This window comes from Esox lucius, chromosome 5, assembly GCF_011004845.1.
Source record: "Esox lucius isolate fEsoLuc1 chromosome 5, fEsoLuc1.pri, whole genome shotgun sequence".
In the NCBI taxonomy this organism is placed as follows: Eukaryota; Metazoa; Chordata; class Actinopteri; order Esociformes; family Esocidae; genus Esox; species Esox lucius.
Window position 1 is genome coordinate 33,116,038 of NC_047573.1, and position 18,238 is coordinate 33,134,275.

General features: G+C 39.0%; 1 protein-coding gene across 1 annotated transcript in view; it reads right to left on the reverse strand.

Annotated features, from left to right (window-relative positions):
• The window catches only part of LOC105024381 (sulfotransferase family cytosolic 1B member 1), a 37,424-nt gene that overhangs the window by 13,623 nt on the left and 5,563 nt on the right, over window positions 1-18,238 (reverse strand). Inside the window, exons 2-5 of the mRNA XM_010894308.3 lie at window positions 11,305-11,433; window positions 9,290-9,387; window positions 2,818-2,944; window positions 2,543-2,637 (exon numbers count right to left, since the gene is read on the reverse strand). Coding sequence (XP_010892610.1) covers window positions 2,543-2,637; window positions 2,818-2,944; window positions 9,290-9,387; window positions 11,305-11,433 — 449 coding nt within the window. The remainder of the gene's footprint in view (window positions 1-2,542; window positions 2,638-2,817; window positions 2,945-9,289; window positions 9,388-11,304; window positions 11,434-18,238) is intronic.

Here is an 18,238-nt window from a genome sequence, read left to right on the forward strand (position 1 = left end):
TTTTTGGAAACAGAGTTATATAAAAAATTATTTCATCTGTTTTTAATGTGCCGCTTGAGGGCCCATAGATCACGACCATCCAATATTGGTTTTCACCCATGTCCCTTGCATACAGAGATTTCTCTGGATTCTCTGAATCTTTTTATTATATTATGTAGATGAGATCCCCAAAATTTTTGCAATTTTACGTAATTAGTTGTGTGATATTCCACCAGGTTTAGTTTTTTAGCATTACACAAAATTCTGTCTTTTTTTGTTATGGCTGATCAGCATATACACTGATCAGCCATAACATTATGACCACCTGTCTTATATTGTGTAGGTCCCCTTTTTGCCACCAAAACAGCCCTGAACATCTAGGCATGGACTCCATTAGACCTCTGAAGGTGTGCAGTGGTACCAAGACAGCATGATTATTATCTAGCACCAAGACGTTCACAGCAGATCCTTTAAGTCCTGTAAGTTTTGAGGTGGGGCCTCCATGGATCAGAACTGTTTGTCCAGCATTTCCCACAGATACTTGATTGGATTGAGATCAGGGGAATTTGGAGGCCAAGTCAACACCTTGAACTCGTTGTTGTGTTCCTCAAACCATTCCTGAACACTTTTTGCTTTTTGGCAGGCCGCATTTTCCTGCTGAAAGAGGCCAAAACATTCAGGGAATACTGTTGCTATGAAAGGGTGCACATGGTCTACAACAATGCTTAGGTAGGTGGTACGTGTCAAAGTAACATCCACATGAATGGCAGGACCAAAGGTTTCCCAGCAGAACATTGTCCAAAGCATCACACTGCCTCCGCCGGCTTGCCTCCTTCCCAAGGTGCATCCTGGTGCCATGTGTTCTCCAGGTAAGCTACGCACACGCACCCAGCCATCCACATGATGTAAAAGGAAACATGATTCATCAGACCAGACCACTTTCTTCCATTGCTCCGTGGTCCAATTCTGATGCTCATGTGCCCATGGTAGGCGCTTTCGGCAATGGTTCTGGGGACCATTTTATAGGTACTGTCCACTGCAGATCAGGAACACCCCACAAGGGTTGCAGTTTTAGAGATTCTCTGACCCAGTCGTCTAGCCATCACAATTTGGCCCTTGTCAAAGTTACTCAGATCCTTAGGCTTGCCCATTTTTCCTGCTTCTAACACATTAACTTTAAAATGTCTCAGTTTCAACATTTGATATGTTGTCTTTGTACTATTTTGTATCATTGCATTCTGTTTTTATTTACATTTTACTGAGCGTCTCAACTTTTTTGGAAACAGGGTTGTAATTGCAAAAGGGCTTTGTAATGATCAATTAACTTTTTAAAATGATTAACTTGGATTAGCAAACACAACGTGCCACTGGAACACAGGAGTAATTGTTGCTGATAATGGGCCTCTGTACGCCTATGTAGATATTCCCAGCTGTAATAGTTATTTACAACATTAACAATATCTACACTGGATTTCTAAAGTAAAATCATGTTATTTTAATGGGCAAAAAAATGGCTTTTCTTTCGAAAACAAGGACATTTCTAAGTGACCCCAAACTTTTGAACAGTAGTTTTGCTTGAGGAAAGGACTAGGTTTTCTCCCTTCCTTCTAGCCAACAACCGAAGTACGCAGCCTTTCCTGTAACGACAAATGTCCCAGCTTTATTACATCACAATACGTCACAATAGTTAAAATTCAAGTGTTGATTGGTCAATACGCTTATTTAATGTGTTACATTTACTTTCACTTTTTGTCCGATAGCTTCACATTCAAATTAATCATTTTCTGTTGCAATAGGGAATTCATTATTGACTCAATGATGGCAAATTGGCCAGGCTCTGAGTAAGCAAAGCAGCCCCAAACCATAATGCCATCCCCTCAATGCTTTACGGTTGGTATGAGGTTATTCAGTTCAAAGGCAGTGTTTAGTTTTTGCCAAACTGCATTTGGCATTGCAGCCAAACAACTCTACCTTTAACTCATCTGCCCAAATCACGTTATTGCAATAGTTTTGGTCTTTTTTTTATTTAAATATTTGGTCTGAAAAATCTTGTCTTGGTAATCTTTTGGTCCGCTCTTGGACTGAATATGATTATTTTGGTTAGCTCATCCAGTGGTCTGGATTGTATTCCATTTGTAGATGATCTGTCCAACGGTAGAATGATTTGCTACGAATTGCATGAAAATGTCTTTGAAACCTCTGACTTACAGACATCAATAATCCTTCTCCTGAGGGCCTTGTATTAGTATTTTGATCTTGGCATGATGTGTTTCCACACAACCTATGGTTAAGACCAGACCAGTCCAAGTTTCAAATCCTTCCTAATTTACTCTGTAATTACTTTCTTTGCACCTGTTTTGGTGCACCTGATTCTAATTATAGCAATGTTATGTTATGATAAAGGTGGGATGTAGGCTACTTACTTTGTCTGCACTATGAAATGTTGTTTTGGTAAATGTTATTTACATTGTGAAATTGTGTTACCATTATGTAAAGAATGTGGTTAGAATCTAGCTCAGATATCTATGTCCAAATACGTAAAAAATATCAACTTTCCTGCTACCTCTTTCATGTCTTCATAGAATAGATAGAGTATATTCTTCTTTTCTCGTTCATTCCAGTAAGCCTTCACATGGTGATACCATGAACCCCATGCCACTGTGGAAGAGTAGAGTACACTGTTTAAATACCGTGATTCTTTTAAAGTGTAAAATGTTACATTAGATTCAATAGTGAAAATGTAATTAATACAAAAAACACATAATTGAATTGGGAGTTCTGGGTTAATCATTTGGTTTCTTCGCTTATTTTCGCAGATAGTTGTGTTACATCACTTACATTCTCCATTCATGAACTTGCGGATGTAGCTGTCCCATGGTCCGGGCTCAGGTTGGATTAGAGTCATTTTGTCAAAGTGGTAGTAGCTGACTAGGTTGTCCTTTGCATTTCTCGCTACATAGATAGTCTGAAGAGAAGATCAGAGGGGGAAGGTGTTGCATTCATACGTTATTCACTGTATCTTCATATCAACTGCATCTTCATTTGTGGTGCCCAATTTAGAGGTGGGACTATTGTAAAAGATGATTTTTTCATAAAAAAAAGAAAATCTGTGTATAAGCTGTGGTTTACAGTAGTAGTACAGTGTCATCAAGGAAGATACCCAGTGTCTGGTGCTGCTATGGTCACACTATACGCAATCACTGCATGCAAAGAATATTCAAACAACAAATAAATATGACTTCCTCATTGTATACCATGTTGATATCTAAAAAAAACTATTGGTTCCAATATAATTAGGGAACTGTAGGGGTGCTGCTATGGATAGTATTAACAGTACAGCGATAGACATATATGCCACAATATGGATTTGCCCAGAACGTATTTGCTGCATTAGGCTAAAGCATGCATTTTTACATCACTATAAAATGCTACGTTGTGTAATAATGTAGGGCTACTATACTATAATAGGCTAATGAAAACACACATTGTGGTTTCCTTTTCTGTTTTTATGTAAACAATGAGGGCAGTGTATGTGGAACAGGACTGCAACGTTTCCCATCAAAATAATTATAACACAAGATTCCTCTAATGTTAAGACATGGTTCTGATTCAAAAAGTTGGACCATGTGCAGAAAACAACTGTCTGCAACGTCTTGGGCAACAGTTGTGGTAATACGAGCCACCTCTTCAATCACCAATACTAGAAACCTTAATCATTGAATACATTTTTAGTCTTATCTGAAGACATTTATTTAGTGTTCTGATGTTTATTGTATTTGTGGAATTTGGTCTAAATTCCACAAACAGCACAGTAGAAACCCAATAGTTAACTCCTAGAAACAAGTAGTTAGCATCACCTAGAGTCTTGTACTCCTTAAACGTGTTTTTTATTACAATTAAAGGAAAAAAGTATTTAACATGATATACAGATACAGGGATGAATCACTACAGGGATGAAACACAATTATTCTAAAATGTATTCCTCAATTTGGTGTTTTGATGATGTTGGAGAACGCTGTCTAACATTTAGATCCTTTCCTCTTGCCATCTTGATCCAAAATCCAGGTCAACTGGCCCTGCTCAGCATTTTAAACATTTACAGAGCATGATTGGCTGTTAATTGTTTAATTGTATCATGTATTACACCTATATGGAAGCATCAGCATTTGTTATGCTCCTCCACTCATTTATTCAGGTTTTTCCTGTAACTTGTTGCCGTCGGTATCTCATTACTGCCCAAAATTCTAAATATACTGTTACATAGTTTTAGACTGTATTGTTCAGTTTTTGTGTGCATCTGGTTTTCAGTAAAGAACCTTGTTGGATTATGCATCTGCTTCCTTCCTCCTAACTATACGATACCGTGACATTTTTCCTGATCCCTCTTCCTGCAGTTCATGATGCTGAAAACCAGTAAAATGAATAGCCTGATTAACTTCAGCAAAACAGCAACATGGCACTGGGAAAGGTCCAGACCTTTTTGGAACACCGCTCTTATTAAATTATTGAAAGGGAATTTAATGTGTAAGCAGGACTGTGCTCAAGCTTCTGCTCATTGGACTTGGCTTAAATTGTTCCAAGGGAATTTAATGTGTAAGCAGGACTGTGCTCAAGCTTCTGCTCATTGGACTTGATTTAAATTGTTCCCATACACAAATTCTGTGGAAAACGTGTTAAACTTTAAACACAGTTATGTCGATTTGCATGGCAAATAATTAGCAGAGGCAGTACTCAGGAAAAAACTTTATATGGTAGATTTAGAAAAATAGTAAAATGTGGCGTTTTTTTGCCTGTGCAACTGTAACCAAATAATTTCTGTATAGTACTTATGCAACTTTCTTTGCCATTTCAAGACAGTTAACATGCTGTGCATTGTGCGTGAAGATTCAAAGTCAGGCCAGCACTAATTTCTTTCCCCCAAATGTCCGCCCAAATGTCGGTGGACTCCTGCTTCAGATGTGGTGTTCTTTGCCTATTAGAATATAACCAGAAAGTGGCAGCTTGATAGCCATAGGCTCAATCTGCAAATTTAACAGCCAATCTCAAACTAGACCCTCCCCTGTATGTGTCTCATGCACCTCTGTTTATATTCCCCTGTATCACTGTGGGATTTACAGTTGTGCTCATAAGTTTGCATACCCTGGCATAAATTGTGAAATTTTGGCAATGATTTTGAAAATATGACTGATCATGCAAACATTTTTATTTTATACAAGGATAGTGATCATCTGAAGGCATTTATTATCACATAGTTGTTTGGCTCCTTTTTAAATCATAATGATAACAGAAATCACCCAAATGGCCCTGATCAGAAGTTTAAATAGCCTTGAATGTTTGGCCTTGTTACAGACACACAAGGTGACACACACAGGTGAAATTGGCCATTAAAGGTGAATTTCCCACACCTGTGGCTTTTTAAATTGCAATTAGTGTCTGCTTATAAATTGTCAATGAGTTTGTTAGCTCTCACGTGGATGTACTGAGCAGTCTAGATACTGAGCCATGGGGAGCAGAAAATAACTGTCAAAAGACCTGTGTAACAAGGTAATGGAACTTTATAAAGATGGAAAAGGATATAAAATGATATCCAAAGCCTTGCAAATGCCAATCAATACTGTTCAATCACTTATTAAGAAGTGGAAAATGTGGGGATCTCTTGATACCAAGCCAAGGTCAGGTAGTGCAAGAACGATTTCAGCCAAAACTGCCAGAAGAATTGTTCGGGATACAAAGACAAACCCACAGGTAACCTCTGAAAAATACAGGCTGCTCTGGAAAAAGACGGTGTGGTTGTTTCAATACCTCGATACTTGACCAAATGAGCTGCATGGTTGAGTTGCCAGAAAGAAGCCTTAACTGCGCCAATGCCACAAAAAAGCCCAGTTACAATATGCCCAGCAACACCTTGACACGCCTCACAGCTTCTGGCACAGAGTAATGTCAATCAATCAATCAATCAAATGAATTTATAAAGCCCTTTTTACAACAGCAGTTGTCACAAAGTGCTTTACAGAGACACCCAGCCTTAAACCCCAAGGAGCAAACAACAGTAGTGTTGGATTTCAGTGGCTCCCTAAAACTCCCTAAGAAGGCCGAAGTTTAGGAAGAAACCTAGAGCGGACCCAGGCTCAGAGGGGTGACCAGTCCTCTTCTGGCTGTGCCGGGTGAGATATTAAGAGTCCAATTAGAATAATAAAAACAATTATCTGGGCTAAATCCAGAGTCTATTTGTTTCTAGACTAGGTCAAAAGTATGACCAGGTGGACAAGGACAGGGACAGCAACGGGCCCCCCAAACCAGGTATTCCGCAGGTGTGGACCAGGACCTCATCTCTTCCTAAAATGTTAAACTGGAGGAGAATGAGAAAAGTTAGAAAGTGCATTCCTCATATCCCCCAGCACAATAATATAGCAGCGTAACACCTTGGAACTGAGACGGGGGGGTCCTGCGACACTGTGGCCCTACCCGGGGGATGTGGAGTGACGAAACCAAAATAGAGCTTTGTGTTCACAACCATAAGCGCTATGTTTGGAGAGGGGTCAACAAGGCTTATAGTGAATAGAATACCATCCCCACTGTGAAGCATGGTGGTGGCTCACTGATGTTTTGGGGATGTGTAAGCTTTAAAAGCACAGGGAATCTTGTGAAAATTGATGGCAAGATGAATGTTATCAGAAAATACTGGCAGACAATTTATATTATTCTGCATGAAAGCTGTGAATGGGACGCTCTAGGATTTTCCAGCACGACAATGACCCTAAGCACAAGGCCAAGTTGACCCACCAGTGGTTAAAGCAGAAAAAGGTGAAGATTCTGGAGTGGCCATCACTGTCTCCTGACCTTAATATCATCGAGCCACTATGGGGAGATCTCAAATCTGAACAAGTCTAGTACAAGCTAGTCCAGGCTGGTTTAGGGTTCTAAGGATAGTACACCAAGTGTCTAAAGCCAGTATAAGGAGATTACAAGTCAATGTAAACTGACAGGCGGACCAGCGAGAAAGTTACAATGGGGAATATTTCAGTCACTCTCATTTTGTAGAAAAATATAATTCTACACATTAACATAAACATTAGCTACAGATGTATACTAGTCATTTTTGCTTGTTTTTATGCTAGTAGTACAGAAAAAAAAATTATATTAAGAGGGACACATTTATTTTCAGTGTAGCCATTAGCTTGCTAGCTCAGGGGATGTACTTCATCAATTAAGTGGCTGTATGGTAGGGAATATTTCTTTTTCGTTCATAAGCCTCTGGGAAAATTTTGGCAAGTAGCTTACTTGCCAAAATGTAGCTTACATTTGTAGCCCAGCTACATTAGTAGCTTACAAATGTAGTTTACCTTTGTAGCCCAGTCTACACAGTATTGCTATTTGAGAAAATAAAATTATGACAAAAACGTTATTTAGTAATATCTCTTCCACACGGCCAACATTGAATGGAAGTTGTTTCATGCTCATAAACATTTTGTGCAATTGAAAGTTTTCACGTAGCGTTTCGGCATATGGTAATACTTATACTAGTTATACGTATACTAGTTATACTAAATGCCAGATAGTTGCAGTTCTATTGGATGCGCTAACCGCATATTTATTGTATTTGCAATCATATCTATATGTAATCCTTGTGTGGAGTCTGAGCGTTAACAATTACAATATGTATGTACGTTTAATTGGAATTGAATGTGCCTAGATAATGAGAACAACAGAAACCTCTCTGTTTAGATTATCTCTCTGTAGGCTGCGCTCTACTTACCCCAAAAATTTTTACATTGATCATTTGGCATGGGGGTTACTGTCTTGGAAACCTGATCTTTGCTAGGTAGACACACCCCTCAATGTATATATCAGCTTGTAACAAACATTACAGTGAGAAGAGAAGAGATTGAGCCTGTAACAGCATAAGCTAATCAAATGCTGCAATAAGTAATTGATTTACTTGAAAACTGGGTATTCGATAATTATTTCAACCACTAGACGAAACAGCCAATTTCAACCAACTGCAACAATGGCCTAGCAAACGTTAATGAGGCTAGTTATACCTCTCTTGTTAAACATATAGCGTTCAACAAACATATGTCTGAACAGGCATTCAACAGACATTCACCAACAGCCATTTACAGCTTTGAAAATCTATAACTTATTCACTGATTGACAAATACACATCAAACAACACCTGATTCATTCTATAAATGCCTGGCATACTTTTACAACCTTTGTTTTCAACAGAAATTGTATTTAGGATTTAGTAGAAATTCCTGAAATCTGTAATAGTGCAATTAAAGTTATGAAAATCAATAACCTGTTCATTGATTGACAAATACACATCAAACAGTGTCAGATTTTTTCTTTAGATGCCTTTTCTTTTCTTTTTTCAAACTTTGTTTTCAATAGAAATCCTACTTAGGATTCAGTAGAATAAATTCAGCCGTTGTTTGATGTGTATAAGTGTTTGTGAACGTGGCCTATTGTGTTTGGTTTTGTGTCCTTTGATTTCAAACGTAGCTTGTCCTTTTGTAATATTGTTTCCACCTGTGTCTTGTTTGCCCCCTCATTGTGTCTCTATTTAAGTTCCTCCTGACCAAGTGTTTCTTGTCTGTAATTGTCTTATCTGTGTTTGGTCATTGTGCTGATACGTTCTGTTACGTATCTCAAGAGCATTGTATGTTTAGTAAGTGTCGGATTAAATACCCTGAACCTCTGAGCTTGTGTCCTGCTGCAACCACCATTAAGATGTGACAGAATGACAGCACCCCTTCCAAAGGATACAGCAGTGATGGACGGTAGGGAATACTCCTTGGATGGCCAGATTCTGATTCAGAGGAGGACCCATCACCCGCTGGAGGACCAGCCTGGATCCAGGCAAGCGACGAACGCGGCAACGACGGCAATGAGTCGCCCAGAGTCCTGCCAGTCGAGTGGACTGGACAGGAAGTTGGCTAGCCTTTTGTCGCTCTCAACCTGCTTCGTAGTCTGCTGCCCGCCCTTCCTGTCTGCCATTATTCCCATCTGCCATTAAACTGGGGGGCTAAATATAGTAGTTCAGTAACAATCAGTTTGCCAACAATCAAGGAGCAAGAAGCATTTGTTTCCAAAGAAGTGGGTGTAAAATTGTTATTGCTCGTTACACACAGGCTTGTACTCTTGGAAATAGATGACACCAACCTTCTTTTCAGTGATCTTGGTTAATCTTTGTTAACTGTAATCCTAACACTAAATTGTCCCCAACACTGTCCAGTACAATAGCTCGGCACAGTTCAGCACAGCTCCGTAGTATGAAAATTGTATTAGGGGTCTTACTCCAACTTACCTTGCATTTATTTTCCCAGAACCCTTCAGGCACCAAATGGATTGGCAAATGAGTCTTGATGACCCTTGGGGGGTTCATCTTTTCAAGCCGGCTCAAACCTAGGAAACACAATAAGGTAAGTCAAGGATGAAAGGGCCAAATTGAATGGTTGAAATTCAGGACCCATCGAGTGACACAGTGGTCTAAACACAAGCATTGCTCCGGGTTGCCAGGTCCACAAATAAATGCAAGAAAAATGATGGCTCAAAACTAGCCCAAAATGCCTAGACAAATACCCCAATTTGTATCTACACGCAACAGATTTTTCAAATATATCCAATAAGTGTCTCTATTACAACACCCTTTCCAAAAAAGGTGAGACACTGCGTAAAATGTAAATAAAACCAGATTGCAAATTATGTGCAAATTGTTTAATCACTGTATTTAATTGAAAATAGTACAAAGACGACACATTACAATTTGAAACTGAGAAATGTTATTGTTTTTGGAAAAATATATGCCCGCTTTGATTTTGATGCCAACAACACGTTTCAAAAAGTTGGGACAGGGGCATATTTACCACTGTGTCAAGTCAAGTCAATTTATTTATATGCTGAACAAAGTGCTGTAAAAGGTTATGCAATCTATCAAAACATACAACAATAAATAGAAACAAGAAACAAACAAGACAGTTAAGCATGAATGTCCATAAACTGACTCGAACGCCAAATAATAAAAATAAGTTTTAAGACAAGACTTAAATGTCTCAGTTGTGGGGGATGACCTAATAGTAATGGGCAGTTTATTCCACAGACTAGGAGCCACAACCAAAAAGGCACAATCACCTATTGTATTCATCCATTACTGCAGAATGGCTAAAAGGAACTGATCTGACGATCTAAGGGGCCTCCAAGGGAGGAGAAGGCAGTGAGAAGAAGGCCTCCAAGAGAGGAGAAGGCAGTGGTGGTTCTGCATGGTAGAGTTTTAACTTGCATTTGTGGATGCAATGGCATATTGTGTTCACAGACAATGGCTTTCAGAAGTGTTCTTGAGCCCATGCAGTGATGTCCACTACAGAATCGTGTCCGTTTTTAATGCAGACTTGCCTGAGGGCCCGAAGATCAAAGCCATCCAACATTGTTTTTTTTACATTGTCCCTTGCATTCAGAAATATCTCTGTATTCTCTTAATCTTTTAAACATACCGTAGATGATGAGCTCCCCAAAGTCTTTACATTGGGAAACATTATTCTTTAATTTTTGCACTATTTGCCCAAGCAGTCTTTAATAGAGTGGTGAACCCCTCCCCATCCTCACTTCTGACAGACCCATCCTCTCTGGAATGATCTTTTAATACCCAATCATGTTACTGACCTGTTGCCAACTGACCTAATTAGTTGTGTGATATTCCATCAGGTTTAGTTGTTTAGCATTACACAACTTTTCCAGTTTTTGTTACCTCTGTCCTAATGTTTTTGAAACATGTTGGTGGCAGCAAATTCAAAGTGGGCATATATTTTTCAAGATACAATAAAATGTCTCAGTTTCAACATTTGATATGTGGTCTTTGTACTATTTTCTACTGAATATAAGGTTGAAATGATTTGCACATCACTGCATTCTGTTTGTATTTAAATTTTATGCAGTGTCCCAATTTTTTTGTAAACACTGTTGTATTATTATCTATAGAACATCTACAGATGGAAATTGGAACCCTCAAAATAAAGTGCAACCAAATACATTTTTAAAAGATCAGAAACCCAGGTTTGAATATAAATAATGCAGCAAACTCCACATTAGGGGCTAGTTTCCCTGAAACAGATTAAGCCTAGCCATGGGGGAAAAATATAAGTCAATGGATAACTCTTGAGCTTGATTTTTTTTTATCCTGGACTATGTTCAATCTGTGTCCACAAAACTGTCCCTATGAACATTTTTATATATCCATGGATTTGGATTAGCTATTTGACCCACGTCTGCCAGGATACACATTGAGTTGCAAACAGCTTGTAGAATGTGGAAACACGCGTTCCGTACCAGAGGGGATAGGTGGGGGGTAGTGGATCTCCAGGAAGGGGAATCGTTCCTGGGTCGGCGCTGTCCTTGTTGCCTCTACATCTCCATTGTGGCGTAGCAGATCCACAATCTCCTGTACCCATGTTGTTCCTATGGAACAGAAATGGTTGCCCAAAACACACATGGACAAAATCAATTTAGCTGTGCACTGACAACCACAGAGAATTGACTTGAAATAATAATCTTTCTTTTGAGTGGTTTGTATTCCAGCTGTTCAATGGACCCCACACACTAGTGAACAATAGAATACATATACTGTACTCTACCATTCAAAAGTTTGGGGTCACTTAGAAATGTCCTTGTTTTTGAAAGAAACCTCATTTCCTGTCCCTTAAAATAACACAACATTGATCAGAAATGCAGTCTAGATACTGTTAATGTTTTAAATGACTATTGTAGCTGGAAACGGCTGATTTTCAATGGAATATCTACATAAGCATTACAGAGGTCCATTATAAGCAACCATCACCCCTGTGTTCCAATGGTTGTGTTTGCTAATCCAAGTTTATAATTTTAAAAGGTTAATTGACGTTTAGAAAACCCTTTTGCTATTATTTTAGCACCACTGAAAACTGTTGTGCTGATTAATGAAGCAATAAAACTGGCCTTCTTTTCACTAGCTCAGTATCTTAAGCATCAGCGTTTGTGGATTCTATTACATGCTGAAAATTGCCAGAAACAAATAACTTTCTTCTGAAAGTTGTCAGTTTTGTCTTGTTCTGAGAAATGAAGGCTATTCCATGCGAGAAATTGCAGAGAAACTGAAGGTCTCATACAATGATATATAGTACTCCCTTCACAGAACAGCCCAAACTGGCTCTAACCAGAGTAGTAAGAGGGGTAAGAGGGCCCAGTGCACAACTGAGCTAGTGGACAAAATACATTTGAGTGTCTAATTAGAGAAACAGATGCCTTACAGGTCCTCAACTGGCAGCTTCATTAAATAGTACCCACAAAACACCAGTCTCTTTTTCAGTTGTGCACCGGGGCCTCTTGGCAATCTTTCCATTCTGGTTAATTTGAGTTAATCATTAATACATGCTATTAATTAATAGACACTATACAAACATGATTCATTGATACTATTCCAACATTATTTAAAGCATCTTCTGAAGTTCTGCTTGTGTAATCCACTGCATTTTGCTGTCTTTGACAAATCTGTAACTACCTCTTGTTTTTTTTTTCTTTATTGTTGACAGTGCACAGTGGTCTTCCTTTATCTACCAGGTTTTTTGACAATGCTGAGATCACCAGAGCTTTATTTTTGATTTTGGCATGGTAATGTTTTATTTGGTTCTTGAGAGATTATGGGCATGAGAATCTTCACACAGCACATAAGGGCTGACTTACCCTGAACAAAAAACACAACACAGAGGAATGGTACTTTGCTATCTTGTGCTATATGAGGTACCATAAAGCAAACAGCTGGTATCGATTATTGAGGGGCCCCAGACACCCTGATAAGTGTGTGGAGCCAAGAACTCAAGAGAGGACACTATACTAGGCCACATAAGGTTAGGATATAGAATACCCTTACGTTATTGGAAGACAGACAGATAGTGGAGGGGACATGCTGAAAGTTTGGTCTAATATAGATATGTTGTTAAAGACAAAGGCATTTGGAGAATATATAAGAAATATAGATGATCAACATCTTCGACTCATGCTAATAAAGGTTCACCCGTCTTGCAGTTTTATGTTCATGGATCAAAATTGGACAGGCTCTATCAGTCTCGGATTGCGTTACTGTGATTTATCTGCCTCTTGATGGCCAGCTTGACTTGCATTGACACTACTATGGTCCCCATAGTATCAGACTTCAACTTGCAAAACCAAGACAACACATTGACATATTTCTTATGTATGTACTAATAATGCAAAGAAACACATCTGCCTAATAAGAGCTGTGAGTCCAAATACTTTGGGAACTCTGAAATTGGAGGACTATGTGCAAAATGAGGCTTGAATGGTTCTTCCAATATGGTTCAACTGACTGTCTAAACTTGAAACCCATATTCATTAATATAATTTAAATCCAAAAAATACAGATCCCCAAAAATGTTAAGCATTTGTTAGTAAAAGGTTAGTATTTCCAAAAAAATTTGGAGTTTACTATGTAAACAGGTTTTTCTTTTGACATTAATCTGATATCTAAATAGAACAGGTTAGTGTAAAATTGGATTAGACACTCCATAAGATTAATGTGTTTAATGTGTTAATTACTTCCAAAATAAGCATATTTAAAATGTGGGAAATACTTGTTTTTGTGGTGATGGCCATGGTTAGGGATCGCAAACTATAAAGGACAATAAATGGCGACATTTCTTTTTTTAATGTTAATATGCCCCCCCTACCCCTGGTGTACATTGCCCGCATAATCTTCCGAATGGAATATTATGCCAATTGGTTTAACAAAAGTGTCCGTTTTATTTGTAACTTCCTTGCACATTCATTTGATTTTATTTTGTTTTACTTATACTCCCTTATGATCAGTTAAACAAAAATCATAATCATTTAAATAAATCAAGATTTTAAATTCCTGAAGTCTTTAAATTCACAAATAGCAAATGGTTTCAAATTATTGTTAAACTTTTCTTTTTTTTTACCACCTTGGTGGGGACAACATCCTTTCAGGAAAACCTCACTGTAGACAGATTAAACAAATGACATATTTTCAAGTTTTCAGGAGTGGTGAAGACCATAACCCAGATATTCCAGTCCTGGTCCTGCGGACCCCAAGGGATTCACGTTTTTGTTTTGCCCTAGCACTCACACACCTGATTGAAAATAGTAAAGGAAAAAGGAATAGCTTTGAATGGGTAGGTATCCAAACTTTTGGATACCTACGTACATTTCAAGACTTAAAGAATGTAATCTACCTGGTTCTTCTTTTTTTTCTATTTGCAACTTGGTTCTGCTCTACGTGCTTATGAAGTCCCCTGGGATTCAGAGTTAGAATATCATCCAATCCACTAGATTATGACATCAAGGATGAGTGAAGGTTTAGTCTCAACATTATATATATATATATTTACTTAAATTAACACTTCAATGACTACCAATTCATTTAAATTGGAATGAAGTCATACCAACAGTAAACATTAATTGGAATACAGTCTGGTCCAACGTTACATTATCAACAAGAAACCCAAATCATCAAATGACACACTATTATTTTGTACACGACTTACCCAACTCCCCCAAAACTATTTCAGATGAATATAAAAACAACCTCTGCTTGTATGCTCTGCACACAGGGTATTCCTGGACATTGGGATAAATGTCTGGAGTGTTTTGTCCTTTTGGTGCTTTGTTTCATCTTCATTGATTAGTATCTTGACTAAATTTATCCCAAATCTACCCTATGTAATCTTGCTTAATGGATCTCTTCCTTCATAGATATAGCTCAACCGGAGCCCCAGCAGCAATGGATCTCTTCCTTCATAGATATAGCTCAACTGGAGCCCCAGCAGCAATGGATCTCTTCCTTCATAGATATAGCTCAACTGGAGCCCCAGCAGCAATGGATCTCTTCCTTCATAGATATAGCTCAACTGGAGCCCCAGCAGCAATGGATCTCTTCCTTCATAGATATAGCTCAACCGGAGCCCCAGCAGCAATGGATCTCTTCCTTCATAGATATAGCTCAACTGGAGCCCCAGCAGCAATGGATCTCTTCCTTCATAGATATAGCTCAACTTGAGCAATCAATTTCTCGACTGCATGGTGCAAAACCAGACAACATTAACATATGGAATTCATTTCTTGATGAATCATTATATATATAAATGTATTTTGATATGCTGGTCCGGTGGGTGGGAAGGGGAAAGGGTTAAATGTGTGTGTACCACAGACAAGCCATAACATTATGACCACTGACAGGTGAAGTGAATAACACTGATAATCTTGTTATCATGGCACCTGTCAGTGGGTGGGATATATTAGGCAGCAAGTGAACATTCTGTCCTCAAAGTTGATGTGTTAGAAGCAGGAAAAATGGCCAAGCGTAAGGATCTGAGCGACTTTGACAAGAGCCAAATTGTGATGACTAGACGACTGGGTCAGAACATTTCCAAAACTGCAGCCCTTGTGGGGTGTTCCCGGTCTGCAGTGGTCAGTACCTATCAAAAGTGGTCCAAGGAAGGCTAAGCGATGAACCGGCAACAGGGTCATGGGCAGCCAAGGCTCAATGATGCACGTGGGGAGCAAAGGCTGGCCCATGTGGTCTAATCCAACAGATGAGCTCAAATTGTTGAAAAAGTTAATGCTGGTACTGATAGAAAGGTGAAAAAAAACATACAGTGCATCGCAGTTTGTTGCGCATGGGGCTGCGTAGCTGCAGACCAATCAGGGTGCCCATGCTGAGCCCTGTCCATTGCTGAAAGCGCCTACAACGGGCACGTGAGCATCAGAACTGGACCACGGAGCAATGGAAAGAGGTGGCCTGGCCTGATGAATCACGTTTTCTTTTACATCACGAGGATGGCTGGGTGCGTGTGTGTTGCTTCCCTGGAGAACATGTGGCAAGAGGAGGAGACAAGGCGGCGGAGGCTGTGATGCTTCAGGAATGGTTTGAGGAAAACAACAACGAGTTTGAGGTGTTAAATTGGCCTCCAAATAGCCTAGATCCATGGAGGCCCCACCTCGCAACTTACAGGACTTAAAGGATCTGCTGCTACTGTCTTGATGCCAGATACCACATAGTTTTGCTTACAATGTTCAGAATGAAAATGACAGAATCACCACCCTAAGGCCATAGATTTGTATGTGACCACAGCAGGATTCAAACCTACAACCTTTATGTTGATAGTGTGAGCCACAAAATACCACTGTACAATAAGGCCTATGTACAATACAATACTGTCATAAACAGGACATGATCGCCATCTAAAATATTCCACAACTGGTAACCATATAACCATGTGAACACAGTGTCATCCATCATTGGGCAGGATAGACAGCAAGGCAAAAGAATAAGAGAGACCATGAACAGGGTCAAAACTACAAACTGAACTGCTGTGAACCATCACAAGTACATCTTGGTTGATAAAGCAGGCTTCTACTGAGCCAAAACGTAACAGTGTCAGCACAATATCATTGATAAATGAGCAACTGCCCATGTGCCGGGACAACGTGGGGGAAACATATTCATATCTGAAAATGGGCTGGTAAGAGATAAGCCACTTCTTGGGTCTTACAGTGCTGTGGCTGCATACCTCCTTGAGTTCCTCAATAATATTGTGTGTGATAATGTTAGGTTCCACCATTCAGAGGTGATTCAGGAATGGTTATGGGCCAATCCCTGTTTCCTGACCTTAGATCTGGCCACAGATCTCCTTTTCATTATGGAGTTGAAAGATCTATGACTGCCATCCCCATGTCACCCTCTACCAGCTCATAGATAATCACTAATGACCAACGTTTGGTTTGAATTTGTGGGAAAAAAACATTCCTGCAGTGCATGAAAATAAAGATATTAATTGTGACGTGAACAAGATATCAAGGCCAAAAGTCAAAGGCAGAATTTACACAAAATATTGTAGTGTGCACAATATTGACATTATTATTTAAAATTTCTGATAGTATTTGTTATTGATTGGACAAAAAATGTGGCCGTAAAAGTAACTTTTTTGCGTCAATGATTGTAGAAAAGGTCTACATTGATCACAATATTGATGTGATCGAAATAATAGAATTTATTTGAAATATGTGAAAACAGTGTAACAGATTACCTTTAGCAACACGTGTCTTACATTGTTTGATCTTGGACTAACGGATTGTTAACGGATGACTTAACTGAAAGAATTGCACTGTGTTATGTTTTGATGACTGATCTTGTGGTGAAAGATGTTTACTAAACAAATGAAAGCAAAATTTGTTGTTTTCAATGCAAGATTTAATAATTTACAAGTATGATCTATTTGGAGTCTTTTACTAAGAGTTTTGAAACACTGCACCATACTATTGAAAATAGTTCCAAATGTAGTAATATGTTAAGTTAGTATGTTGCGGGCAAGATGCTCCAGTGGTTGATAGTATGTTTGTATTACAAAAAGGTTGGGACGCTGCATAAAATGCAAATAAAAACAGAATGCAATGATGTGCAAATCATTTATCCCTATGTTTAATTGAAAATAGTACAAAGACAACATATCAAATGTTGAAACTGAAAAAAGGATTGGGGCGGGGGAATACATGCCCATTTCAAAAAAGTAGGTTCAGAGGCATATTCACCACTGTGTTGCATCAGCTCTTCTTTTAACAATACTCTGTAAGCCTTTGGGAACTGAGGAGACCAATTGCTGGAGTTTTGAAAATGGTTCATGGTTGATATAAGATTTCAGCTGCTCAGTAGTTTGGGGTATCCTTTGTTGTATTTTTCATTCCATAATGTGCCAAATGTTTTCAATGGGGGACAAGTCTGGACTGCAGGCAGGCCAGTTCAGCACCCAGACTCTTTTACTACAGAGCCATGCTATTGTAATACGTGCCGAACGTGGTCCGGCATTGTCTTGCTGAAATATGCAAGGCCTTCCCTCATTAAAGCGCTGTCTGGATGGCAGCATATGTTGCTCCCAATCCTGTATATATTATTCAGCATTAATGGTGCCTTCACAGATGTGCAAGTCATAAATGCCATGCGCACTAATGCACCCCCATACCATCACGGATGCTGGCTTTTGAAATGTGCGCTGATCAGAAGCCAGGTGGCCTCTCCTCTTTAGTCTGGAGGACGCGGTCCATGATTTGCAAAAATTATTTTATATTTTGATTTGTCTGACTACAGTTTACCTCTTCGCCTTTGTCCATCTTAAATAAGCTCCGGCCCAGAGGAGGCAGCAGCACTTTCTGGTTCTGGTTCCTTCTTTGTTTGTTAGAAATTTAACTAGGATTT